The sequence below is a fragment of the Cervus canadensis genome, chromosome 18 (genome assembly GCF_019320065.1).
Source record: "Cervus canadensis isolate Bull #8, Minnesota chromosome 18, ASM1932006v1, whole genome shotgun sequence".
Taxonomy (NCBI): domain Eukaryota; kingdom Metazoa; phylum Chordata; class Mammalia; order Artiodactyla; family Cervidae; genus Cervus; species Cervus canadensis.
Genome location: NC_057403.1, coordinates 20,991,670 through 21,012,974, shown reverse-complemented (window position 1 = coordinate 21,012,974; position 21,305 = coordinate 20,991,670). Strand labels below are relative to the sequence as shown.

The following is a 21,305-nucleotide window of genomic DNA, read 5'->3' as shown; positions in this document are numbered from 1 at the left end:
GGGGAAAGGTAGCAAGACCCAGAGACACAGAAGTGGTGACAGAGACCTGCACCCACCGGCAGGCGCTGCCTCTGCGTTCTGGGCGGTTCACACACCAGCAGACAGAACCCCGACCCCACCATGCCCCCAGGAAGCTGAGCTGCCGTCCCAGCTAAGGATTTATTGGCGTAAATGCAACCATATAAAAACATAAGTTATGAAAAACACAGTCACGATGTGCCCCCCCACCCCCAGCCCCTAAAACCCCCTTCTGTGGGAGGGAGGGAGAGGAAGGGGGAGCCCCAAAACCGCCTAAGAACACCGCAGCCCCTGGGCCCTTGCAGGGCCAGCCTGGCTGGGGTGGGAGAAGCCGGGCGCCGCCTCAGCGCATCCGGTAGTCAGTGGAGCAGGAGAGCTCACACAGCTGGCCCTTGAAGTCCAGGTCGATGGTGAAGTCCAGGTCACGCTGTGGGGAGAGTGTGGCCGTGAGGGGGGACTGGGACAGCACGGGCAGACAGGGCAGCGGGGGAAGGGGGAGGACAGCACAACCCGCCCAAGGTGCCTCGGGCCCCCATGTCCACACACCCTCCCTGGAGACGCCACATTGCTGCTCCCACACCCAGCATCTGTCTCGACCCGTGCTGGATGTGCTGGATTCCCCGTGAGGTTTCCAACGTGATATCCTCAAAACCACCTGGAATCCAGCCAATCCCTCGCCTTGTGGGGGGGGTGAGGGATGGAGGGGGAAGGGAGGGGCAGCTGCTGTCTCCTGCATCATAAGATTTCCTTTATCAAAACCATCCCCATCAGCAAAAGTTCTTTCTTTCTTCTTTTACAAGAAACAAACCTCTCTCTAGCAAACTTCCTCCTCTCAAAAAACTCCAGGGCCCCACCCCGCTGTCCCTTCTTCCTCTCCTCCAAAGCTTCCTGGAGGCCAACCCTCCTGGGGCTCACCCTGTGGCCTGGGCCCCCAGCACCCCCTGGAAAGACTGGGCAAAGCCACCAATGACCTCAAGAACTGCTGCCCCCCCTCGGATCTCACTGCACTTCACCCCCGGCTCCCTCCTCCCTTTTTGGGTCTCTTTCAGTTTCTGGTTTGAGTTTTCTCAGCCTTTGCACTACTGGACCACTCTTTTCCTGTGAGGGAGTCTTATTTTGTGCCCTGCAGACTGAGCGGCTCCCCCGCCCGTCCACTAGATGCCAGCCATGCCCCTTCAACTGTGGCACCCAAAATGTCTCCAGATGATGACATGGTGGGGGGGGGGGGGTGCAATATCATCCCTGGCTGAAAACAGCTGCTGAAACCGGCTCTTACCTCCCTGACTTAGAAAGTGGGGGCCATCGCGAGGTGCTCCCCTCCATCCCAGCTCACGCAGCGTTGCGCCATTGACATTTCCAGCCCAGGCCATGCCCCTCAACTTTCAGACCTTCCTCCTGCCAACCCAGGAGTCCCCCACCCATGTCTGAGCTCCTGACTTTGCCACGCCTCAGCGGATGAAACAGACCTCCTTTCCTTTCTTGCTCCCACTCTCCGGCCAGGATATCCTCCGGCCCCGTCTCCACCTGCTCCAATACCTGCCGGCCCCTTTCCCAGCTGAGCACAGAAGTCATCACCAGCTAGCCCTGACATGACTCTCTTGTGTCTAGAACTTGAACAGCAGGGGTCCGGCCTGATCATGGCTGGGTTCCCAGGGCCCCCAGGTTTCCAGTAGGTGCTGAATGAAACTGGTCCACAGGCAGACTGGGGGTGGGGGTTTGGGGGGCACAGGGCAGACAGATGAGTGCAGAACAGAGGGCAGCCGGGCTAGCTGGCGGGTTTGGGGCCCAGAGGTCCCTGGGCCCCAGAACAGGCAGAGAGAGGTGCCCGAGCCCACCCACCCACTCCCCAGAGCCTCACGTTGTTCTTGGCGTTGGGCCGCATGCCAATGGTGCCAAAGATCTCCTCGCCAGTCTTCACCGTCAGGTAGTCCTCCATGTAGAACACTGTCTGCTTCCAGTGAGTGTAGGGGGACTCGGGGCCTGGGGGCGGGCGTGGGCCGGCATCAGCCCGGCTCACCCCCCTCACCGCCTGCCCTTCCCCACCCCCACCTTCCCTCCACTGGACCCGTCGCCCTCCAGAGCCTCCAGGCTGGGCAGTGACTGTGGTCTCTTCACCCTGATCAAGCCTGGGACGGGCTTTTTCACAGGTGCAGAGACTGGAGCACCGTGCGCTCAGGCTGGCTGGCAGGGCTGGTATCAGAAGCCTCCAGGCCCCCGGGGCTCCCTCGGCCATTCCTGTGGCAGGCCCCACTGTGCCCGCGCCCCTGCGCCCCGCCTCACTGGTGGAGAAGCCGGTCCTCTTGTGGCAGCGGGTGAACTCGATGTTGAAGTAGGCCACCAGGGCGTGCACGTAGTCGTTCCGCTTCACTTGCAGGCAGAAGGGGGAGGTGAAGGTCAGGTCTTCCACCTTGACCGTGTAGATGTCCACCTCCTGTGGGAAAAGCCTTGTGAGCCCCCTTCCCTGACCTCCAGCCCAGCGGGCAAACCTGGGGGGCCCTGCTGGATCCCCTGCTCTCCTAACCCTAACCCCAAGTCTGACAGGTTGACCTCCTAGAAGAACTTGGAGAATCGCCTGGATTCCACTCTCCAAGACCTGCCCCCGGCCAGTGTTCCCACCCCACTGTGGCAGCATCTTAACAGGGTTCCCTAGCTCCCGCCTTCTCCCCCACATCCCTTATCAGTCAGTGTGACAGATCACATCACAGCCCTGCTTAAAATCCTTTGACTGCTCAGGGTAAAACCGGGGGTCCTGCCTCAGGCCATGGAGGCTTGCCTGGTCAGGGCATCTGCTCCCCCGCATCTCCGTCTACAAACTCCCTCCTCCACCCAGTTTGTGAGAGTTGATACCGGGGGTTGGGAAGGGGAACCTCGAAAAATGATGGCTGTCGGTATTATCAGGGACCCACGTGTGTATATAAGCTCCCGAGACCACAGACAAGCAAGCATTCATGGCCCTAAGCGTGGGCCAGGTGCTGGCTCTTCTTCGGTTGACCCTGAGGGACCCCCAGCCACACTACCCACTCACCTTGATGAGGCAGGCATTGGTGACCAGCTGCTTGGGGTCCACCACATCCACCAGGGGCTCCTTGATGGCCACGTCTTTGATGCAAGACATGTCGAAGCCATACACGTTCTCCCACCCTGGGGAGGAGGCGGGGAGGAGGGGTGAGCCCACGGGTAACCGGCACCCAGACAGTGCCCCCCTGTAAGCTCCCCGGGCCCCAAGCTCACAGTGAATCTTGTAGTCCTTGTACTGCCGGTCCTCGATGGCCGTCACGTACAGCGTGGCTCGGTCTGGGAAGATGAGGCCATCGGGTGCCTACGGGGAACAGGGCAAGGGCATGAAGGATGGGGGGACTCGGCAAGGTTGCCCCATTTTGTTTCTTTGTCCACCCCCGACATCACCCTGGTCTGAGCTCAGCATTTCCCAGGTGGGCTTCTGCTGCAGCCTCACCGGTCCCCGGCCTCAGTCTACTCCCCAGATGGCTGCCTGATGGCTCTGAGGAGCATCTAGGTCAGAGCCTATCCTAACCCTGCCCCTCTGAGGAGTAAAGCAAGTCTTACACGTCCACGCGGTCCCACGAGACCTGCATAGGCCCCTCCACCCCTCACCTCCAACTTCCTTCCCAATCCTCATTCTACTGGAGCTTCCCTACTGCTCAACACCCAGTGAACCTGCTCCTGCCCCAGGACCTCTGCACTGGCCGAAATCCTCTGCCCAGTGCGCCTTGCCCCTCAGATCCCATGTGGCTCCTCTCCATGCGGGGTTCAGGTCTCCTCCAGCTCCCTGGAGGCCTGCTCCAACAGCACCTGGGTCCACAGTCCCTACCCCTCTGGCCTGCTGTGGTTCTCCAGCACCATCTCTCTGTCCCTGTCTAGCTTCCGGTACTGGGCCCCCTCCATCTCGCCCGTGGGCCTCCTAACATCTGTGTAGGAGATGTCCTCCAGGCCCTGTACTCAGTCCCTGTGATGGCTTTCCTTTTCTGCCTGGACCCAGACACCGGCTCAACAGCAGGACCCCAGCCTGCACGAAATGCGCCCGCCCCGCCGGAGGCCTCACCAGCCACTTGTCTCGGGCGTAGAGCACGGTGTTGAGCATCGACTCATAGAAGAGGCAGTAGCCCATCCACTCGCTGATGATGATGTCCACCTTCTCCACCGGGAGTTCCACCTCCTCCACCTTCCCCTTGATGATGGTCACCACTGTGGGCAGACAAGGGCACATGCCACCAGCCCCGAGGACAGCTGTCTGCCTGCCTCCCCTGGGGGCGGTGGGCATGGGGGCACCTCAGGGCCTGGGGACCCCACTGGGACAGCCTTGTCTTCTCAAGGAAGGGCTGGGGGCTGTGTTGGGGCATCTTTATAGAACTCTGTGAGCTGAAGCCACACCCTGTCAATTTAGTTTTAAAATTCATTCATCATGGGATATTTCTGAGGCAGGAACAGAAGCTTGATGTGAATTAGGTATTAGGTGACATTAAGATTTTGCTATTAACAGGCGGGACCAGGGCCCGGCACAGACAGCCCTTCGCTCTAGGACACCGAGCAGGAAAGGCGGCCACTTCCTTCCCTGTCACGCCTCGCACACGCATGGGGAACCTGGTGCCAAACCATCTGCAGACGACCTGCTTCTGGGTCAGGGTTTTGTATGGGACAGAGCAGCTCCCTTGCTGGAATCTACTGGAAGTCAGCCCTGGGATTCCCTGGTGGTCCAGTGGCTAAGACTCCGTGCTCCCAATGCAGGGGGCCAGGATTCAACCCCTGGTTAGGGAACTAGATCCCACATGCTGCAACTAAGGCCTGACGCAGCAAAGTAAAATTTAAAAAAAAAAAGTCAACACACGGGTTTGGTTAGAAAAATAAAGAGAGATTTTGCCACTAACAGCCATGGTCATGTTTTGTTTTTCTGGCTGCGCTGTGTAGCTTGTGGGATCTTAGTTCCCTGACCAGGGATCGAAGTGGGGCCCTAGCCATGAAAGCAGTCCTAACCACTGGACTGCCAGAGATTCCTGTGGTCGTGTTTTTTACAATGGCCTCATCTACTAGAGACACGCATGGCAGGATTTAGAGTCGGAATCTGCTTCAAAAGGAGGCGTTTAAAGCTGAGTGATGGGAACTTGGGGATTCGTTACACTAGTTTCTCTTTTTTAAAAAAACCCCCTTCAGCTTCTAGAATGCCAAGGGCCCTCATATCAAGAAAACCCACATGTTCCCATGTTCTCTGCCCCTCAAACCTTGCAGGTGGGAAGGGCGATGTTGCAGCTTCTGCCCAACTTTCTTCCACTTTTGATCCATGCCACCCTACTTTTATGAAGTGGCCTCACAGATAACATTAGTTCATATATGACTAATGATGACATTACACGTGGGGGATGAAAGTCTTGGAAGCTCCAATGCCCCTGACCAGGAACTTGGTTAACAGATCTGGTGTATGTGAAGACAGAGGGCGGCGGTCATCAAAAAGCAAGATCCTCTCAACATTGTGTCAGGGGGTTGAATACATGATACCCAGGTGAAAATCGCAAAGGGCACGTATGAAACATAATCGGTGTCAAAACCCAGCATCTGAGTGTAGAAACGTACACATGCATGTCTGTTCATCGGTATGAACTTCTCTGGGAGGCAGTGCCGGCTGCACTTAGAGAAGAGTGGCTGACAGTCGGGTGGGAGACTTCTTACTCTGGGCCTCATGTGCCAACCACGTGACTATCACTCACTGAAAAAACTCAAGATTGCTTCTTGAGCTTTTCATTTCTTTAATAAAAGACTGAAGCACTAAGCTTGTGACTTCGACACGCAGATTCTAAGACGGTTCGTCAGGTGGTGGGTTCTGAGAAGGCGGGATTTTTGGGCTGTCCACAGCCCAGAGCCTCTGGGATGAACGCCTGAATTTGACTTCCATGGCCCCCATTCCCTTGCCGAGGGGCCCTGGGGAAGCTGGGATCCCCCGCTCCCTCCCCAAAGACCCCGTTCTCTTCCTGGGCTCACCATGGTCTAACTTGTTGGCTTTGACGATCTTCACCGCATAATCAGAGATACTGGAACACTCGATCTGGGGGCCCAGGAAGAAGGGAGGGTGAGACCCCCCCCAAGTCCCACCCTCCATCCCCACTCCCCTCCGCCCAATCCCTGAGCCCCAAGGGGCCCCCTTTCTGTCCCCAGGCCCAGACCCGGCCGGCTGCTGAGGACACTCACCCCAATGACCTTGCGGGCCCCAGCCTTGGCAGCAAACATGCAGAGGATCCCTGTGCCCGAGCCCACGTCCAGCACCACCTTGTCTTTGAAAAGGTGCCGGTTGTGAAACATGGAGTTGCGGTATGTGAGGGTGCGGACCTCATCTTTCAGCATTTCCTGGCAGGGGTGGGAACAAAGAGATCATGAGGGGACTGGTGTCCCCCGCTGAAAACCAGGGTGTCCTGGCCTCCAACACGCTGATCAACTCGAGGACTAAGCGCTCAGTCCTCAAACCTGCTTTAGTCCCCTTGGGACAAATAATTTCCCTTCCACACACCTCAGTTTCCCTACATGAAATCGGACTGGATGGACCAAAATCCCATCTTAGGCAGATTCTACCTTTGCCGCCTAACCCCTTGTAGAGCCTTGACTTTAAAAAGTCCTCAGTAAGCCGAAGCCACTAAACCGCCCACGTGAAAATGGTAAATTTTGTTAGCATATTTTATAACAATTAAAAAAAAGAAAAGGAAAGAGAAAAATCTTCCCACCCCATCTCTGCTGCTTTCTGGGACCTCAGCGTTCACCACGTGCAAAAGGGGTAGAGAAGACTTTGGAGCCGCTAGGGGACAGTCCCGCTGCCGGTCACTAGAGGGCGGCAAAGACCGGTAGGCCCTGACCTGGGGCTGATGTCTCAGATGCACATGCGCACTCCCAACCCGGCCTCCCAGGAGAGGACCGGTAGAGCGCCAGGCTAACCCGGTCTCCCAGGCAACGGCTGCGCGAGGCGACCCCGGAGTGTGAGCTCTGCCTGCGCAGAGGGGGCGGCCCGCTGGCAGGGAAGGCAGGGCGCATGCGTCAGAAATGAAGCGCCAGCCTCCCCAACATGACCCCCAACCCCCGGAAGATTCGGCAGCCTTACGAGCTGTCTGTCCATACTCACCTCGTGGATGCCGAAGTGAGCATAGGAGTCAAAGTAGTAATCTTTGGACGTCATGTCCTCAGCGTTGGGCTTCTCGCTGCTTTCTGCCTGGCCACAGGAGACCTGGGAGGGGGTGAATGGGAGCAAATGGGGTCACATCTGGGGGCTCCACACCGATTCAGAAGCCTCCAGGCAGGTCTCTACTCCTCCCTGGAGTATACAGAACCACTCCCCAAACCGTACCACGGCAACCCTACAGCCCCCACCTGCCGTCTTGCCTCTCCCAGGAACCCCCCACCCCCAGAGCACCATCCAGGAGGGCAACACCCCGATACCTCAGCCAGGCCTACCATCTCTCCAGTCTCTCTGCCCCCGTCTCTAGCTCAGCCCACAGCTGGGGAAGGGAGGGGAGAGGAAGGCAGAAGCGGGGCAGGCAGGGAAGGACAAAGGATGGGGGGGCTGTAAATGTAGTTAAGGAAGTAGCCACAGTATTGGGGGAGGCCAAGTGGGGGCCAAAACCTGGACGGAGTCTGGACTAAGTGTTTCGAGGGCAAAGGGTAAAGTGGTTTGAAGCCAGAGGGATCACAGTTAGACCACTAGAAAGGGCCTGACGTGTGAGGAGATATGTGTATGTGGGAAGGGGTCTCACAAAAGGATATTTACTTCTTCAAGAGGCGGCTGGAGGCTCATCCCATTAGCCAAGGTGGCTACAAAATTCTAGGAGAGAGTAACAGGGAGAAAGGATTAGCTACCGGGAGTGGCTAGGGGAGGGCCAGGCCAGGTGACCCGGGCTCTTGGGGGAGAAGGAGGTGTTTCCTACAATTTTGCTTTTCCTTAGTGAGTAGTGGTGGGAGAAGGAACAAGTAAAGACGCAAGACTGTTTTCAACAGGGGTGGGGGAGGTGTGGAGGGAGCAGGGAGGGGGTTCTATCCCAGCTGTGGCTGGAGAGATGGTGGCCTGCCCCCACACTGCCCCTGCTGGGCCAGGCACCTGAGCACACACGCCTCCCCCATCCAGGCCAGAGGAACTGGCACCCGCCAGGCACAAGGGCACTGCCAGCTGTCACTCCCCCTCATAGTCTAATCTCCCCAGATTAGATGACACTTCCTGACACAAAGCCTCATCCTGGGGTACCATTTGTAGCTGGGCGAAGGGGACTGGCAGCGTGTACCCACTGGGCATCTGCCACCTCTGCAAAACAGTGTCTCATCTGAGAGGATTCCAGAAAGGAGGTGTGGCACACTGGCGCCCCCACCAGAGCTGGCACGCGGGCCGCTAGCTCCTGCCTGGGACTCAGGGAGTCCCAAACAAAACAAGGGAGCGCCAATCTCCTGATTATGACCCTCTGCGCAGGAGGGCAGAGTCCCACGGAGGAGGCCAGACCCTGGACCCTCAAGCCCATCTACTCCCCATTCAAACCACCATCTCAGGCCCTGAAACTCCCCAGGGGAGGGGCCGAGTCCTGGATCCACCTCTGAGGAAGATATTTCCTCCAGCCAAGAAGGCCCTCGTCTAGCAGAGAGCTAAGGGGGAGTCACTGGAGTGACCCCTGGCTGCTGCCCCCAAGGTATGCATCTTGGGACCTCATCTCCCATTCCTGAGACTGCTACAAGCTAAGAGGTGCGAGTACAGAGGGCCCAACAGACTACAGCTCTTCCAGATGCAAGCACTCTCCAGGCGCCACGAAGCGTGAAATCACAGATATAACCCCTGGGCTCCAAGCCCCACCTCCATCCTCCCCAAGCCAGCGAATGACGCGGATACAGAAAGACGGCGGGTGAGGGGACCTCCCACGGGGGCCCATTTCTCTACATCACGGACATCACCGCCAGACATGCCCCCAGAGCGCTTGAGACACAGCATCGGGACAAGCCCCACATAGCTGCAAGAGAATTACACCTCACGGGACACCATTTCACGCAAGCAGGCTCAGGACCCTCAAACAGGGTTTCAGGAAGGAGGAGGTCAACTCCCACCCTCACAAATACCCCAAGGAGAGGAAGGGTCAGAAGGGTGTAAATCCGCTGCCTTTACTGCCTCACACGCCCTTCCCAGGACAGATTCTCCCTCCGCTCGCCCGGGAGGGCTTCGACGGGGAGGGGGGCTTAAGAGACACGCCCCATGAAAAAGATGTCCCTCCCACACACCCAGAAATGGCCACAAGGGGGTGCACAGCGCCTAATCGGGAAAGATCTCCTTCAGCTCGATGCCCCCCCCCATCAACCAGAGGGAGGTCACAGGGGCATGCCCCATCCCCCCAGCTCCCAAAGAGGGGGAGAATCCAGAGACAGGAAACTGGGGTGGGGCTGGGGGGTCCCAGAAGGAACCAATTCTTCACCTTCCTCCAATCCCAACGCAAGAGTGCACGAAACCTGGACCGATGCCTAAGCAGATGCCCTGGTCAAAGGAAGGGGTTTGTTGAGGGTCGAAACACACTGCCCCTCCCAAGAGCCTCATTATTGCGCGGAGGTCCCCACGTTAAGTTCCACCCCAAGGTGCCTGTCACGATCCCCGGGGAGGAGGGCAGGGGGCCTCGGAGGGAGGGTCCGTGCCTCCTCTCCGCCCCCCCCGCGGGGCGCCCCTCCCCCGGCCGGGGGCGGGGCCTTTGTCCCGCACGTGGAACCCGCCAGGCCAGCGGGCACGGCACACCCCCTCCCCACCCACCGTGCCGCGGCCACGTGGGGGCCAGGCCGGAAGCGCCCCCAGCCCTCCTCCACGTGGGAGTGGGCAGTAGGCCCTCGGCTCGGCGTGGCGCCTCAGGCCCCCGAAAGCTAGGGAACCCGCACTTCAAACGGTATCCTCGGATACGGAGCACGAGGCGCCCCCCTCCGTACGGCCGGGGGCCTTCAACCCCAATCCGGCGATTCAGAGCCCCTTCCCCACGGCGGAGGCGTAAAACACTGACTTCCAAACCGCCCCCCGCCCCCGGCGGCGCTCCTGGCGCTCACCTCCATGATGCAGTTCGCGGCCTCGGCTGCCGCCATCTTCACCCGCGTCTACTCCTCCTCCGGCCGCCGAGACCCCCCCCTTTCTCTGCACTCCCCCGGGACCGCCTTATACTGGAGGGGCCACGGCCCGCCCACCGCGACCCCGCCAGATCTCATTGGCAGCGGAGGTGACCCGTCTGGAAATACCATTTACCCATTGGGCGAAGCAGACGCCCATCAAAGCTGAAGTGCCCGCCCAGTCTGGCGTGCCGAACCCCGCCCCCTTAAGTCGACAGGGATGGGAAAGACTGCCCGTCTATCGCAAGAAGCGCGACTGACGATTGGGCAGAATCTACTGGGAGTTCCCGCCCCTTCTCCAGTACCGCCTCTAAGCTTCCCGGCGGACCCTGCGCTAAGCAGACATCTTGAAATAGAACTATCACCAAAAGTACCCGCCTCTTGATATCTGCTATTGGTTTATTAACGATGTGACGTCATGAGGCTTTCGGCCTGCCTCCACCAAGCAGCTGGCCTCAAGGAGAAGGTGACGATTGGCCCACGAGAAAGGAAAGCAGGCTTTAGGCTCCAGAGATTGGCTCAAGCAAACTGTCACTCATCGCCCATTCTGTGTCTTCTCCCAGCTTGTAGGGAATCCTAGGGGGAATAAGGGAGCCTGTGCCCATTTTCCTGACGGAAAACTGAAGCAGTGAGAGGCTCAAAGAGAGGGAGGTCTTGTCCGGGGTCCCGAAGCAAGTCAGAAATGGGACTCAGGCGTCGAGGTATTGAATCTCTAGCCCTCTACTTAATTGTTCCAAGTTTTTTAAACCCAGTGACCCCACTCAAGCACTTGGCCTTTGCCAAGTCCTACCCATGCTGGGAACACCCACCCGCTTCGTCTGGCCATCAGGAGTCAGTCCCGGCACAACCCGGTCGCCACCTCCTCCAGGTAGCTTCCCACGACCTGTAGAAAAAGTTACTCGTTGAATGAAGGTAACTGCCACTTGTGGAATGTATCCATCACCCTAGAAAGTTCCTCCACCACCCTTTCTAGCCAACACCGCCCTCCCACCCAACCCAGAAGCAATCACTATGTTGTTACTATAGTGTATCTTTTCAGCTTCTAAAATTTCCTATAAAAGTTTGTGCTCTTTTGTGCCTATCTTGTTTTTCTCAGCATAATGTTTTTAAGATTCATTCATGTCGCATATAACGATTGTCCAACCCTTTTTATTGCTGAGGAGTATTCCACTGTATGGCTGGATCACATTTTCCTCTTGGTGGACATCTGGGTGGTTTCCAGATTAGGGCTGTTATGAATAAAGTGGCGATGAACCATCATGTCCCAATCTTTCTGTAGATGTACACTTTCAATTCTCTTGGGTAAACCTAGGAGGACATGGTTGCGTCCTACGCTCGGTGTATGTTTAACTTGATAAGAAACTGCCCCAAAGTTTCCTATGGTGTTCTACCATTTTGCATTCCCATCAGTGATGCGTGAGAGTTCTAGGTGCTCCGCATCCCCTCCAGCACTTGATAAAATCAGTCTATAATTTTAACCACTCTCCTATGTAGGAAGACATTATCTCCTGGTTGTGACTTACATTATTGCCCTGACCGCCAATGTTGTTCAGCACCTTTTCGTGTTTTTGTGTGCTTATCGGCTATTTGCATGTTTTCTTTCTTTAAATTTTTTTTTTTTTTTTTTAGTTTGGCTGCGTCGGGTTTCAGTTGTGGTGCACAGGTTCCAGAGCATGTGGGCTCAGTAGTTGCTGCAAGATTCCCAACCAGGGATGGAATTCACATCTCCTGCATTGGAAGGCGAGTCCTTAACCACTGGACCACCTGGGAAGTTCCCCCATTTGTATATTTTCTTTTGTCAAGTGTCTGCTCAAGTCTTTTGTGTATTTTTGCAAACAGAGTTGTTTTCTTATTCACCAATTGTAAACATTCTTTGTCAATTCTAGATACAGGTCTCTGTCAGGTATACTGACTACATTTTTCTCCCAATCTGTGACCTGTCTTTTCCTTTTCTTAATGTTGTCTGTTGAAAAGCAGAGACTTTATCTGAACCGACATCTTGACCCCTACATTGTATGTTGTGTGGAATTTTTTTTTTCTTTTCTATTTCTCCAAATGTTTCAGCAGAGTTTTTGTGTCTTTTTTTTTTCCTTATTTCCAATCAATTTCCAATCAAAAACCCAATCAATTACTTTTGCTCTCGTGTTGCTATGAAGAAGGAAAAATTATAACACATTCTCTCTACAACATTAGGGAATAAATTAATGTCATTGGGTATAGAGTACAGGAGCTTCCCTGGGGGCTCAGATGGTAAAGAGTCTCCCTGTAATGCAGGAGACCCGGGGTTTGATCCCTGGATAGGGAAGATCCCCTAGAGAAGGGAATGGCAACCCACTCCAGTATTCTTGCCTGGGGAATTCCATGGACAGAGGAGCCTGGCAGGGTACAGTCCATGGGGTCGCAATGAGTTGGATATGACTAAGCGAATTCCATACCACATAGAGTACAGGGGGGAGGTCTGGGCTGGAAGCAAAACTGGAGGAGTTGTCAAGTGTCAAATTCTGCATTCTCCAAGAGGGCAACCTCATGGGACAACGGAGTAATGGGCCATGACAAGTCTCAGCTGAGATATGCTATGGCTCTAAAACACACAGCAGATTCTGAAGACTTCACGTAAAAAAAGAATCTGTAATACTTCGTGCATATTTTTTGTATTGATTACAGGTTAAAATGACTCTATTTTGGATAAATGGGGTAAATAAAAATTATTGTTAAAATTAATTTAACTTTTAAACTTTGCTTTCATGGGGCTACTATTGTATTTTAAATAACACATATGACTCATGTTATATTTCTATTGGCCAGTGCTGCATTAGGCCACAGACAGACCACGAAATAGACAAGATCACTGGGGAGTTGGTGTGATTAGAAAGGTGGTTAGAAGACCTGAGTCAAATTGAAGAGTCGGGTGTCTCTATGAGGCCACAATGATTCTGCTGAAACAAGCACTGGCAAGAGGCCCCCAGCCTCAGGTGAGGCCTTGATAGCAGCATAGTCACACCCTGAGCCAAGCACTGGCAAGAGGCCCCCAGCCTCAGGTGAGGCCTTGATAGCAGCATAGTCACACCCTGAGCCAAGCACTCTGCTAAGCTGCTCCCATGCCCCTGACACAGAAACTGAGATTAATAAATGTGTTCTTGTAAGCCTCTAAACGTATATGATTTGTCACACGACCATAACTGATCCATCTCCAAATGTCATTCCTGCTCTACTTAGAAATCATGGTCATGAGACCCACCCTAGGTGTTTTTAATTAATGAGGAGGCATATCTATTATTATACCACTAATTTTTATATTAATCTTGAAAGCTTTATTTCCACACTTGATCCTTACTTGCACTAGTTACACCCCACAAAGTCATCACAAACACTGAATTGGCGAACACCCCGTTCCCCTCTGATCCTGGGGGAAATACAGGGTCAGGTTGCCACAAGTGTCTTGTCACAACACTTTCCTCAACCCATCAAAATATGATCAGGTTTTCTGTGTATTTTCTGTTTGTAGACACATTATTTAATGTATAGTGGGCCCATTCACATTGGTCTTGCAGCCAACAGCACTATAAAAAAAAATGATCTACAACAAACTGTATTTAATTGTGGCACATGGCAGCCTTCCTTCACTTAAGAATGCTGGCTAGGACTTTTGGGCTATGCTTTGGGGCCCTTTGGGACAGCGAAATCACCACAAATAGCACAGAAATGTGAAAAATGTGGCATTGAATAGACTGTGGAAAGGATGTCTGTACACAGTGTGAGAGCTGCAACAAGAAGGCATTGCCTCGCCTGACCTGAGCTGAAAGGTGCCCACTGGGTCAGTCCAATCCTTTACTGCTCTGAGCACGTGCACACCTACCAGTGAGTGCAAAGGCACGTGAGTATTCGTTTGGGGACTACAGATAAACGTTCACGAGTAGGCGAATTCAAAAATACCGAATCTGTGAATACTGAGGCTTGACTGCACTTGGCTTCCTTTGTAATCCTGCACATTTCATTTTAGGCATTTACAGACATAATTCAGTGAAGGGGGTGATAGCCCTAAGAAGGTGACAACTCTCTGGTAGACAGGTAGAGGAGGAGACACCAGCAAAAAAAGGCTCAGAAGGAGCGGTGTGAAGAGAAAAATGAGAAGCGGATGGCGTTCTGGATGCCCTGTGAAGGAAGAGCATGGCTTTGTTTTGGAGATAGCTGTTCAGGTGACAGGAGCTTGTAGGTGACCCAAATGAATATTTCCAGAAGGAATGAATTGGTTCTTTCCCCAATTTTTAAACTAGAACCCTGAACCAAATCTCCTCTATTTAGTCCTTTAGTTTTTGAGAGAAAGAACACATAATTAAATACTTGAAAAAGTTTTTTAATGTGAAAACATTTTAAACAGATTTTTTTTGGGTTTTTTTTTTGGCAAAAAACAGAGGGTGGGCACCACCCCACAGCCCTGAGTGGAATAGGAAGGCTTGGAAAGAGTGCAGGGACGTGAGGGAACTTCTTGCAGCAACTTCTGAGGGAAAGCTCAGTCCAAGGGTAAGTTCAAGTCCACAGGTGAAACTGCCAAGATGCCCTCCTGGAAGGGAAAAGTGGCAGACTCCCGTAAGCGGAGAGGCGTCCTCCACTCACAGCTGTGTCCACACTGGCCGAGTGAGAGCAGAGACTGGGAAGGCAAGCCAGAGACGGGGAGGGGACAGAGACCCAGTGAGAGGCAGACAGGGATGAGAGGTGAGGCATGAAGACCCCAAGAAAGGATCAGAGACCCGGGGTGGGTAGAAACAGGGTCCTGGGGGTGGGTGGGAGAGACAGAGCCCCACCAATGGGGGAGACAGACTGAAAGAAGGGGAACAGAGTCCTAGAGCTTTAACAATAAAGAGTCCTGACTTTGCATTAAAGTCCTAATTCCAATTCCCCACCCTGAATAAAGGACTTTCCCTCAGCCTCCATAAAACCAGGATAATAATCGAATCCTATAAGGTGGTTGAGGGGTTTAGATGGGATCATTCCACTAAAGGCCTTGCCTGAGTACCTGGCCAGGCTTGCCTGTTATCATTCCTTAAAGAATAAAATGTTCTTATGACTAAACCAGCTTCTGCAGTGAGCTCTGGACCCTAATATCCACTGTTCCGTCATCATCTTGCATTGAGGTCTGGAGGGGCTCTCTCCCTTAACTGGACCACCTCCCATCACCTCTAACTCCTCCCCAAACCTGCCCCCCAGCTTCCCCTCCACTCTGCTCTTCCTGGTCTAAGGGGACATCAGATGTAGCTCTGCAGCTGCTCAGGTCCGCATCTTCGGCATCATCCGCGACTCCTGTCTCCCATTCGGTCTCCCCATCCACTCCGTGAGCAAAATCTGTCAGGTCTATTTCCAGATTAAGTCCACAATTTTCCACTGCCCCGACCTTGGTCTGATACACCCTCATCTCCTCCCTGGACCAGCTCTGCCATCTCCCTGGGGCTCCCCACTTCCGCCCTTGCCCCCTACATTAATCCCCATACGGCCGCCAGAGGGCGCCCGTGACCACCCAAGTCAGCTTGCATCCCTCCTCTCCAAAGAGCTCTCCTACAATTCCTGGCTCACTCTATGTGCAAGTTCTTAAGCATGAACACAAGGCCTAAAGACTTGCACGATCTGGCCGCCTCTCCTGCTTTCATCTCCCACCCTCTCCCCCTCACCCACCCTGCTCCAGCCCTACTGGCTGCGTCTCTGCTCCTCAAACACACCTAGCCAGCTTCTGCCAGTCTGTGAAGCAATGACAGCCTGGCAGTGATGGGGCCGGTAAATGAGATGGTGTCCATTGAGCAGCCAGCAATTGATGTTCAAGGGGACGGGGACAGCAGCTAAAGGTCATTTAGTCCGTACACAGGAGCCCCATCCAGCTCTGAGCCCAGCGCTGGATTTAAAGCAGTGAGCAAAGGTGGTAAGGTGGGAGGGTGTGGGGGTGACTGCGACTTTAAGTGAAGACCAGAGAAGGCCTCACTGGGGGTGATACCTGAGCAGATGGGCAGAGGAAGCAAGGAAGGGGGATATTGGGGAAAAGGTAACCCCGCAGGCAGCGCTGCACAGACAGTCATCCCACAAAGACCAAGTACCTACAAGGATGATCCCATTTTAATCCTTACAATAACCCTTTGAGGTAGGTATTAGAGTTCTCCTGCCTTTACAGGTGAGGAAATTTGTTTCTGACTCACAACTTTTTGTGTATACCAGAGTGGGCAAAGCTGGGCAGGGCATCTGCAGTTATCACGGCAATGAGTACAGTAGGTGCTCAATAAACACAGAAAGGACGGACGGCGGAAGCGGGAGAACAGCCGTGATGTCTGAAAGGAAGGTAAAGACCCCACCCCACCCCCAATACACACACATACAATGACAATTAGGCAAAGAGAAGCCCAGAGAGGCTTTGGCGGCTCACCCAGCCCCCGTGGGCCTGGATCCAGGGCGCGAAGCTGTGCACATGCTCTACACTGAGTCCGGCCAAGGTGCCCCCCAGCCCAGCCACGCGCCGGCTCAGCTCCATGGCCAGGGCCAGGCGGGCCAGGGGTTCCGGGGAAGGTGGCGGAGGCCCAGGGCACGGTAGTGCTTGGCTTGGGCGAGGGCTGACCTCTCGGCTAGAGAAGAGCTCCACTAGGCGGCTGAAGGAACTGGCAGAGAGGCGCGCCAGTTTGCGCTGCAAGGCTGGGTCTGAAGCCAGCTGTGGGACAGGGAGGGGAAGAGCCCGGGTAAGCCTCAGTCACATCCTCGTAGCCAGCCAATAGGAAGCTGGGAGGCGTGGCCTCAAGCGAGTTCTGGGTGTAACTGGCGCTCTAGGCCACGCCCCTATCCAGCACATCAGCCAATCACAAGCTAGACTATAAGGTCTCCGCCGAGCTACTCCCAGAAAGATGGCCAAGAACCGGCGAAGCCAAGCCACGCCCCTGCCAAGGCCCCAACAGCCAATCAGGGCCAAGCCCTATACCAGCTGTGTTCTAGCTTGCTGATATTCTAGCGACGCTTCTGTGGGCTTCTCAGAGATCCCGGAGGCCAAGCCAGTGTCTACAGTGACCTTGCCTTCTACCATACAATGAATAAGACCGTACACTTTGCCCAAGCTCCTGAGCCAACTAGATTCTAGGACAGAGCCACAAGCCCACTCCCTCTGGCAGTCCATTTCTCCTACATTCTAAGTCATTGCCCTATATAGTCAATCAGGTTTTAAGATTTTAGACAGCTGCCTTTGGGTAACAGTCCATTGGGTTGCTAAGAGTCAGACACGACTTAGCAACTAAACAGCATCAGCAGCTTCAAACCACATCTCCCACCCTTTCCCATCACCATAGGTTTCCTTACTTCCTCACCTGGTCCCAATCTCTTTCCTAGAATGTGTTTCTGGTGGCCACAGTCCTTTGCCTATAAGCCACCCTCCTCTAGGGATCAGTGAAAGACAGTAATTTAAGGTACTGGCCTGGCTTACCCTTCACTCACCCCTTCACTGAAGCCTTGTCCCACCGTCCCCTGTCCGACCATCCAGTGAGAATGCAGATCCACTTCAGGTCCCAGTGTGGAACCATGCTGCAATTCCTATCCTAGCTAAAGGGGGAATAGACCACCCATCACCTTCTGATTGATGACTTCTGCCTCCTCTTCCAGCAAGGCCACCAGCTTTCGCAGCAGGGCTTCCTTCTCTGTGGGTGCGGGACACTGTAATTCTGGAGGCAGAAAAGAATTTGGCTGGGGGCAGAATCCTGGTGACCCTTCTACCTGCATCCTTCTCCAGTGTCCCTCTGCACCTCACCTGGACTAGGTGGGGATCTCAGTTGCTCTTGGACCAGCTGTTCCAGCCGCTGGGCCACCAGGGCATAGAAATCTGGGGTAGCAGGGCCTGGAATGAAAAGAGTCAATGATGGGTCTTCAGGAACTTTGGCCCCAACATCGGGAACTTATGTATTCTCTCCTCCCAATCATCTTGCCAGGTAGCAATGATTTCTACTTCAGAGTGGGGTAAACTGAAGACAAATGAGCAAACCTGATTAAAAAAACCCCTTGTACTCTTCCCCAGGCTGACTTATGAGTGTTTGGACCTTGAAGATTATCCCATCTAAGGAAGGCAAACACATGGCATACCCCAGGTTAATGACCCTTAGCATCCCCCTCTATCCCTTGTCCTTTTCAGGCAACTCATCACAGAACTCTTCTACCCAGCTGTGAAATCCTCTTCAAGCAAGCCCCTCCAGTAGCCATTACTAGTTCTACCCAGGCTCATGTATGAGAAAAAACCTACTTATCACTCTTGATCAAGTCCAATTCCCACCGCTCCTCATTCCTACTTTGCTACTGGAGAAAAGGATTCATGTAACCAAAACGGCCAGGCAATTGTGACTGAAAATCAGGTCTCCTGCCTCCCTACTGGGGGTACAGTTCAGTTCAGTTCAGTCAGTGGTGTTCAACTCTTTGTGATCCCATGGACTGCAGCACACCAGGCTTCCCTGTTCATCACCAACTCCTGGAGCTTGCTCAGACTCATGTCCATGAAGTCAGTGACGCCACCCAACCATCTCATCCTCTGTAGTCCCCTTCTCCTCCTGCCTTCAGTCTTTCCCAGCATCAGGGTCTTTTCTAATGAGTCAGCTCTTCACATCAGGTGACCAAAGTATTGAACCTTTAGCTTCATCATCAGTCCTTCCAGTGAAAATTCAGGACTGATTCCTTTAGGATTGACTGGTTTGGTCTTCTTGCAGTGCAAGAGACTCTCAAGAGTCTTCTCCAACACTACACTTCAAAAACATCAATTCTTCGGTGTTCAGCTTTCTTTATGGTCCAACTCTCACATCCATACATGACTACTGGAAAAACCATAGCTTTGACTAGACGGACCTTTGTTGGCAACATAATGTCTCTGCTTTTTAATATGTGGTCCAGGTTGGTCATTGTATTTCTTCCAAGGAGCAAGTGTCTTTTAATTTCATGGCTGCAGTCACCATCTGCAGTGATTTTAGAGCCCCCCAAAATAAAGTCTGCACTGTTTCTATTGTTTCCCCATCTATTTGCCATGATCTTAGTTTTTTTTTTTTTTAATCTTAGTTTTTTGAATGTTGAGTTTTAAGTCAGCTTTTTCACTCTTCTCTTTCACTTTTGTTGAGAGGCTCTTTAACTCCTCTTCACTTTCTGCCATAAGGGTGATGTCATCTGCACTTTTGAACTTACTGATATTTCTTCCAGCAATCTTGATTCCAGTTTCATCCAGTCCAGCATTTCACATGATGTACTCTGCATATAAGTTAAATAAGCAGGGTGACAATATATAGCCTTGAGGAAATCCTTTCCTGATTTGGAACCAGTTCATTGTTCCATGTCTGGTTCTAACTGTTGCTTCTTGACCTGCATACAGATTTCTCAGGAGGCAGGTAAGGTGGTCTGGTATTCCCATCTCTTTAAGAATTTTCCAGTTTGTTGTGATCCACACAGCCAAAGGTTTTAGCATAGTCAATGAAGCAGAAGTAGATGTTTCTCTGGAATTCTCTTGCTTTTTCGATGATCCAATGGATGTTGGCAATTTGATCTCTGGTTCCTCTGCCTTTTCTAAATCCAGTACTGGGAGTACTGGTGGCTATAAAAGTTTAGGGGCAAGGAAGCACATGTGGAAAGAGAGAGATAACAGAGAGGGACCAAAAGCTCTCCTAAAGCCGCTCACAGAATTGACAGCAGCCCAGCTGGGGGTCAGGGGTGAAGGTAGGTGCTGGAGAACCCCCACAGCTACTCCCTTAGCTGGGTGATCTTCAACTAGTTCCTCATCCTCTCTAGCAGCTTTAAGCTGCTGGCCCTGTCAGTTCTTGGATGATTGAGGGAACTCTCTTACCGGGCTCTGAACCATAGCAGGGTCGGAGTGGCAGGGAGCAAGGCCGAGGGGACTCAGGGGGAACGGCTCCTCGCCCCCGGGAGCAGGGAAGACATCTTCGAAGGCGGCTCAGGAAGTCTGTTGGCTCCTCCTGGGCAGGGCTCCTGGGGAAGGGGACCTCAGAGAGTGATCCCAGAAGCTCTTCACAAGCAGTCCCTTTGTCCTCCCACTGAGAGCCCTTCCCTGCAACCCCCAGGACAAGGAGTAGAGCGAGATATAAAAAGGCGGGAAAGGAGACAGACTGAGTCCAGGAGCAAGAGTTGGAGAGGGGTCCATCCCAAATGCAGCTCCCTGAGGAAGGAGGGTAACTGCTCTTACCTGGGTGGCGTCGGAATGGGAGACCCCACAGCCTCACCCCGCCTAAGGAAGGCAGCTAGGACCCTCAGCGTGTCCTCCCGGAGCCCCAGCTCTTCCGAGCCCGCCATGGGGGCACCTGTGAGAGAAGGAAATGAAGGATGGGCTCCAGGGTTCAGAGCGAAGTGAAGGCTGGGGCCCAAATTCCTAGTCCCTGAATGAGGAGGGAGCCAGAGCGCGTGAGTCCCCAAAGAGGGAAGGGGATCCCAGGTCTTTTATGGAAGTTTCGGGGTCTGGGGGCCCCGATGCTTGTCTCTAGAGAGAGAAGAGGAATAAGGACAAAGACACCTTGATCCTGAGAGAGGAGACGTCTGGGGATTCTGATTCTTGGGTCTAAGGGAGGAGGGTTCTGGGGCCTGAGCGCTAGAGTGTTTGGAGAAGAGGGCTGGGGGTCTGAACTCCTGAGTCTAAGAGAGAAGGGTTAGGGTTAGGGCTGTGGCCTCAGACCCCTGAGTCCCCGGGGAAGAAGGGGCCCTAGGGCTCCGACTGCTGGATTCTGAAGGAAGATGCCAAGAGACCAAGTCCGTAGAGGATCAAGAACTACCAATCCCAGCAGGCTTCGCAGCAAACATTCCCCTCGGTCCGTTACTGGTTCGCCGCGCAGACTGCTGGGAGGTGTAGTTCCACTCTGATTCACGCTAGAATTTGGGAGACTGAAGACGCTTGGATGCCGGAGGAGTAGGACTGAGTTACCCGCTCCTGGATCCCGACTCCCTCTTCTTTCCTTCTCTCCAAGCCCTCGCGCACGTCCCGCTCACCTGGTCCTCGGCCCCCGCCGCCGCCACCTCCTCCTCCTCTGAACGTGTATAAACTTTCCTTTCTTAGGACAACTTTCCCGCGCCTGCGCACTGGCTCGGGTTGGGGCTGGCCCAAACGTAGAGGGGCGGAGCGCTGGGTGCCGCCTAATTTGCTTGCGACTTTCCCAGCATGCCAATGGTCGGAAAACCTAAGAAGGGCATGGGGTGGGAGGTGA

At 53.9% G+C, this 21,305-nt stretch overlaps 2 protein-coding genes across 8 annotated transcripts; both read right to left on the bottom strand.

Moving 5' to 3' along the window:
- Positions 1-145: 145 nt before the first annotated feature.
- PRMT1 (protein arginine methyltransferase 1) lies at positions 146-10,215 on the bottom strand. Of its 3 annotated transcripts, XM_043436593.1 has the most exons (11): positions 10,060-10,150; positions 7,775-7,828; positions 7,133-7,234; positions 6,214-6,369; positions 6,007-6,070; positions 4,079-4,221; positions 3,250-3,337; positions 3,044-3,159; positions 2,299-2,449; positions 1,877-1,998; positions 146-445 (listed from the first exon to the last, which is right to left on the bottom strand). In XM_043436593.1, the coding sequence occupies exons 1-11, from the start codon at positions 10,093-10,095 to the stop codon at positions 362-364; spliced, it is 1,116 nt and encodes a 371-aa protein (XP_043292528.1). In that variant the 5' UTR covers positions 10,096-10,150; the 3' UTR covers positions 146-361. The 3 variants fall into 3 exon arrangements, with proteins under 3 accessions (XP_043292528.1, XP_043292529.1, XP_043292531.1); XM_043436594.1 differs by lacking the exon at positions 7,775-7,828 and having other exon boundaries at positions 10,060-10,215; XM_043436596.1 differs by lacking the exons at positions 7,775-7,828; positions 10,060-10,150 and adding an exon at positions 7,447-7,567.
- A 475-nt stretch (positions 10,216-10,690) lies between these two features.
- BCL2L12 (BCL2 like 12) lies at positions 10,691-21,220 on the bottom strand. 5 transcript variants are annotated; one of them, XM_043436704.1, is made up of 7 exons: positions 21,091-21,220; positions 20,297-20,411; positions 19,940-20,082; positions 17,879-17,965; positions 17,701-17,792; positions 16,520-16,798; positions 10,691-10,999 (listed from the first exon to the last, which is right to left on the bottom strand). In XM_043436704.1, exons 2-7 carry the CDS (start codon positions 20,401-20,403, stop codon positions 10,949-10,951), a joined length of 759 nt encoding a protein of 252 aa, XP_043292639.1. In that variant the 5' UTR covers positions 20,404-20,411; positions 21,091-21,220; the 3' UTR covers positions 10,691-10,948. The 5 variants fall into 5 exon arrangements, with proteins under 5 accessions (XP_043292639.1, XP_043292636.1, XP_043292638.1 ...); XM_043436701.1 differs by lacking the exon at positions 10,691-10,999 and adding an exon at positions 14,455-14,764; XM_043436703.1 differs by lacking the exon at positions 10,691-10,999 and adding an exon at positions 14,455-14,677.
- Positions 21,221-21,305: the final 85 nt, after the last annotated feature.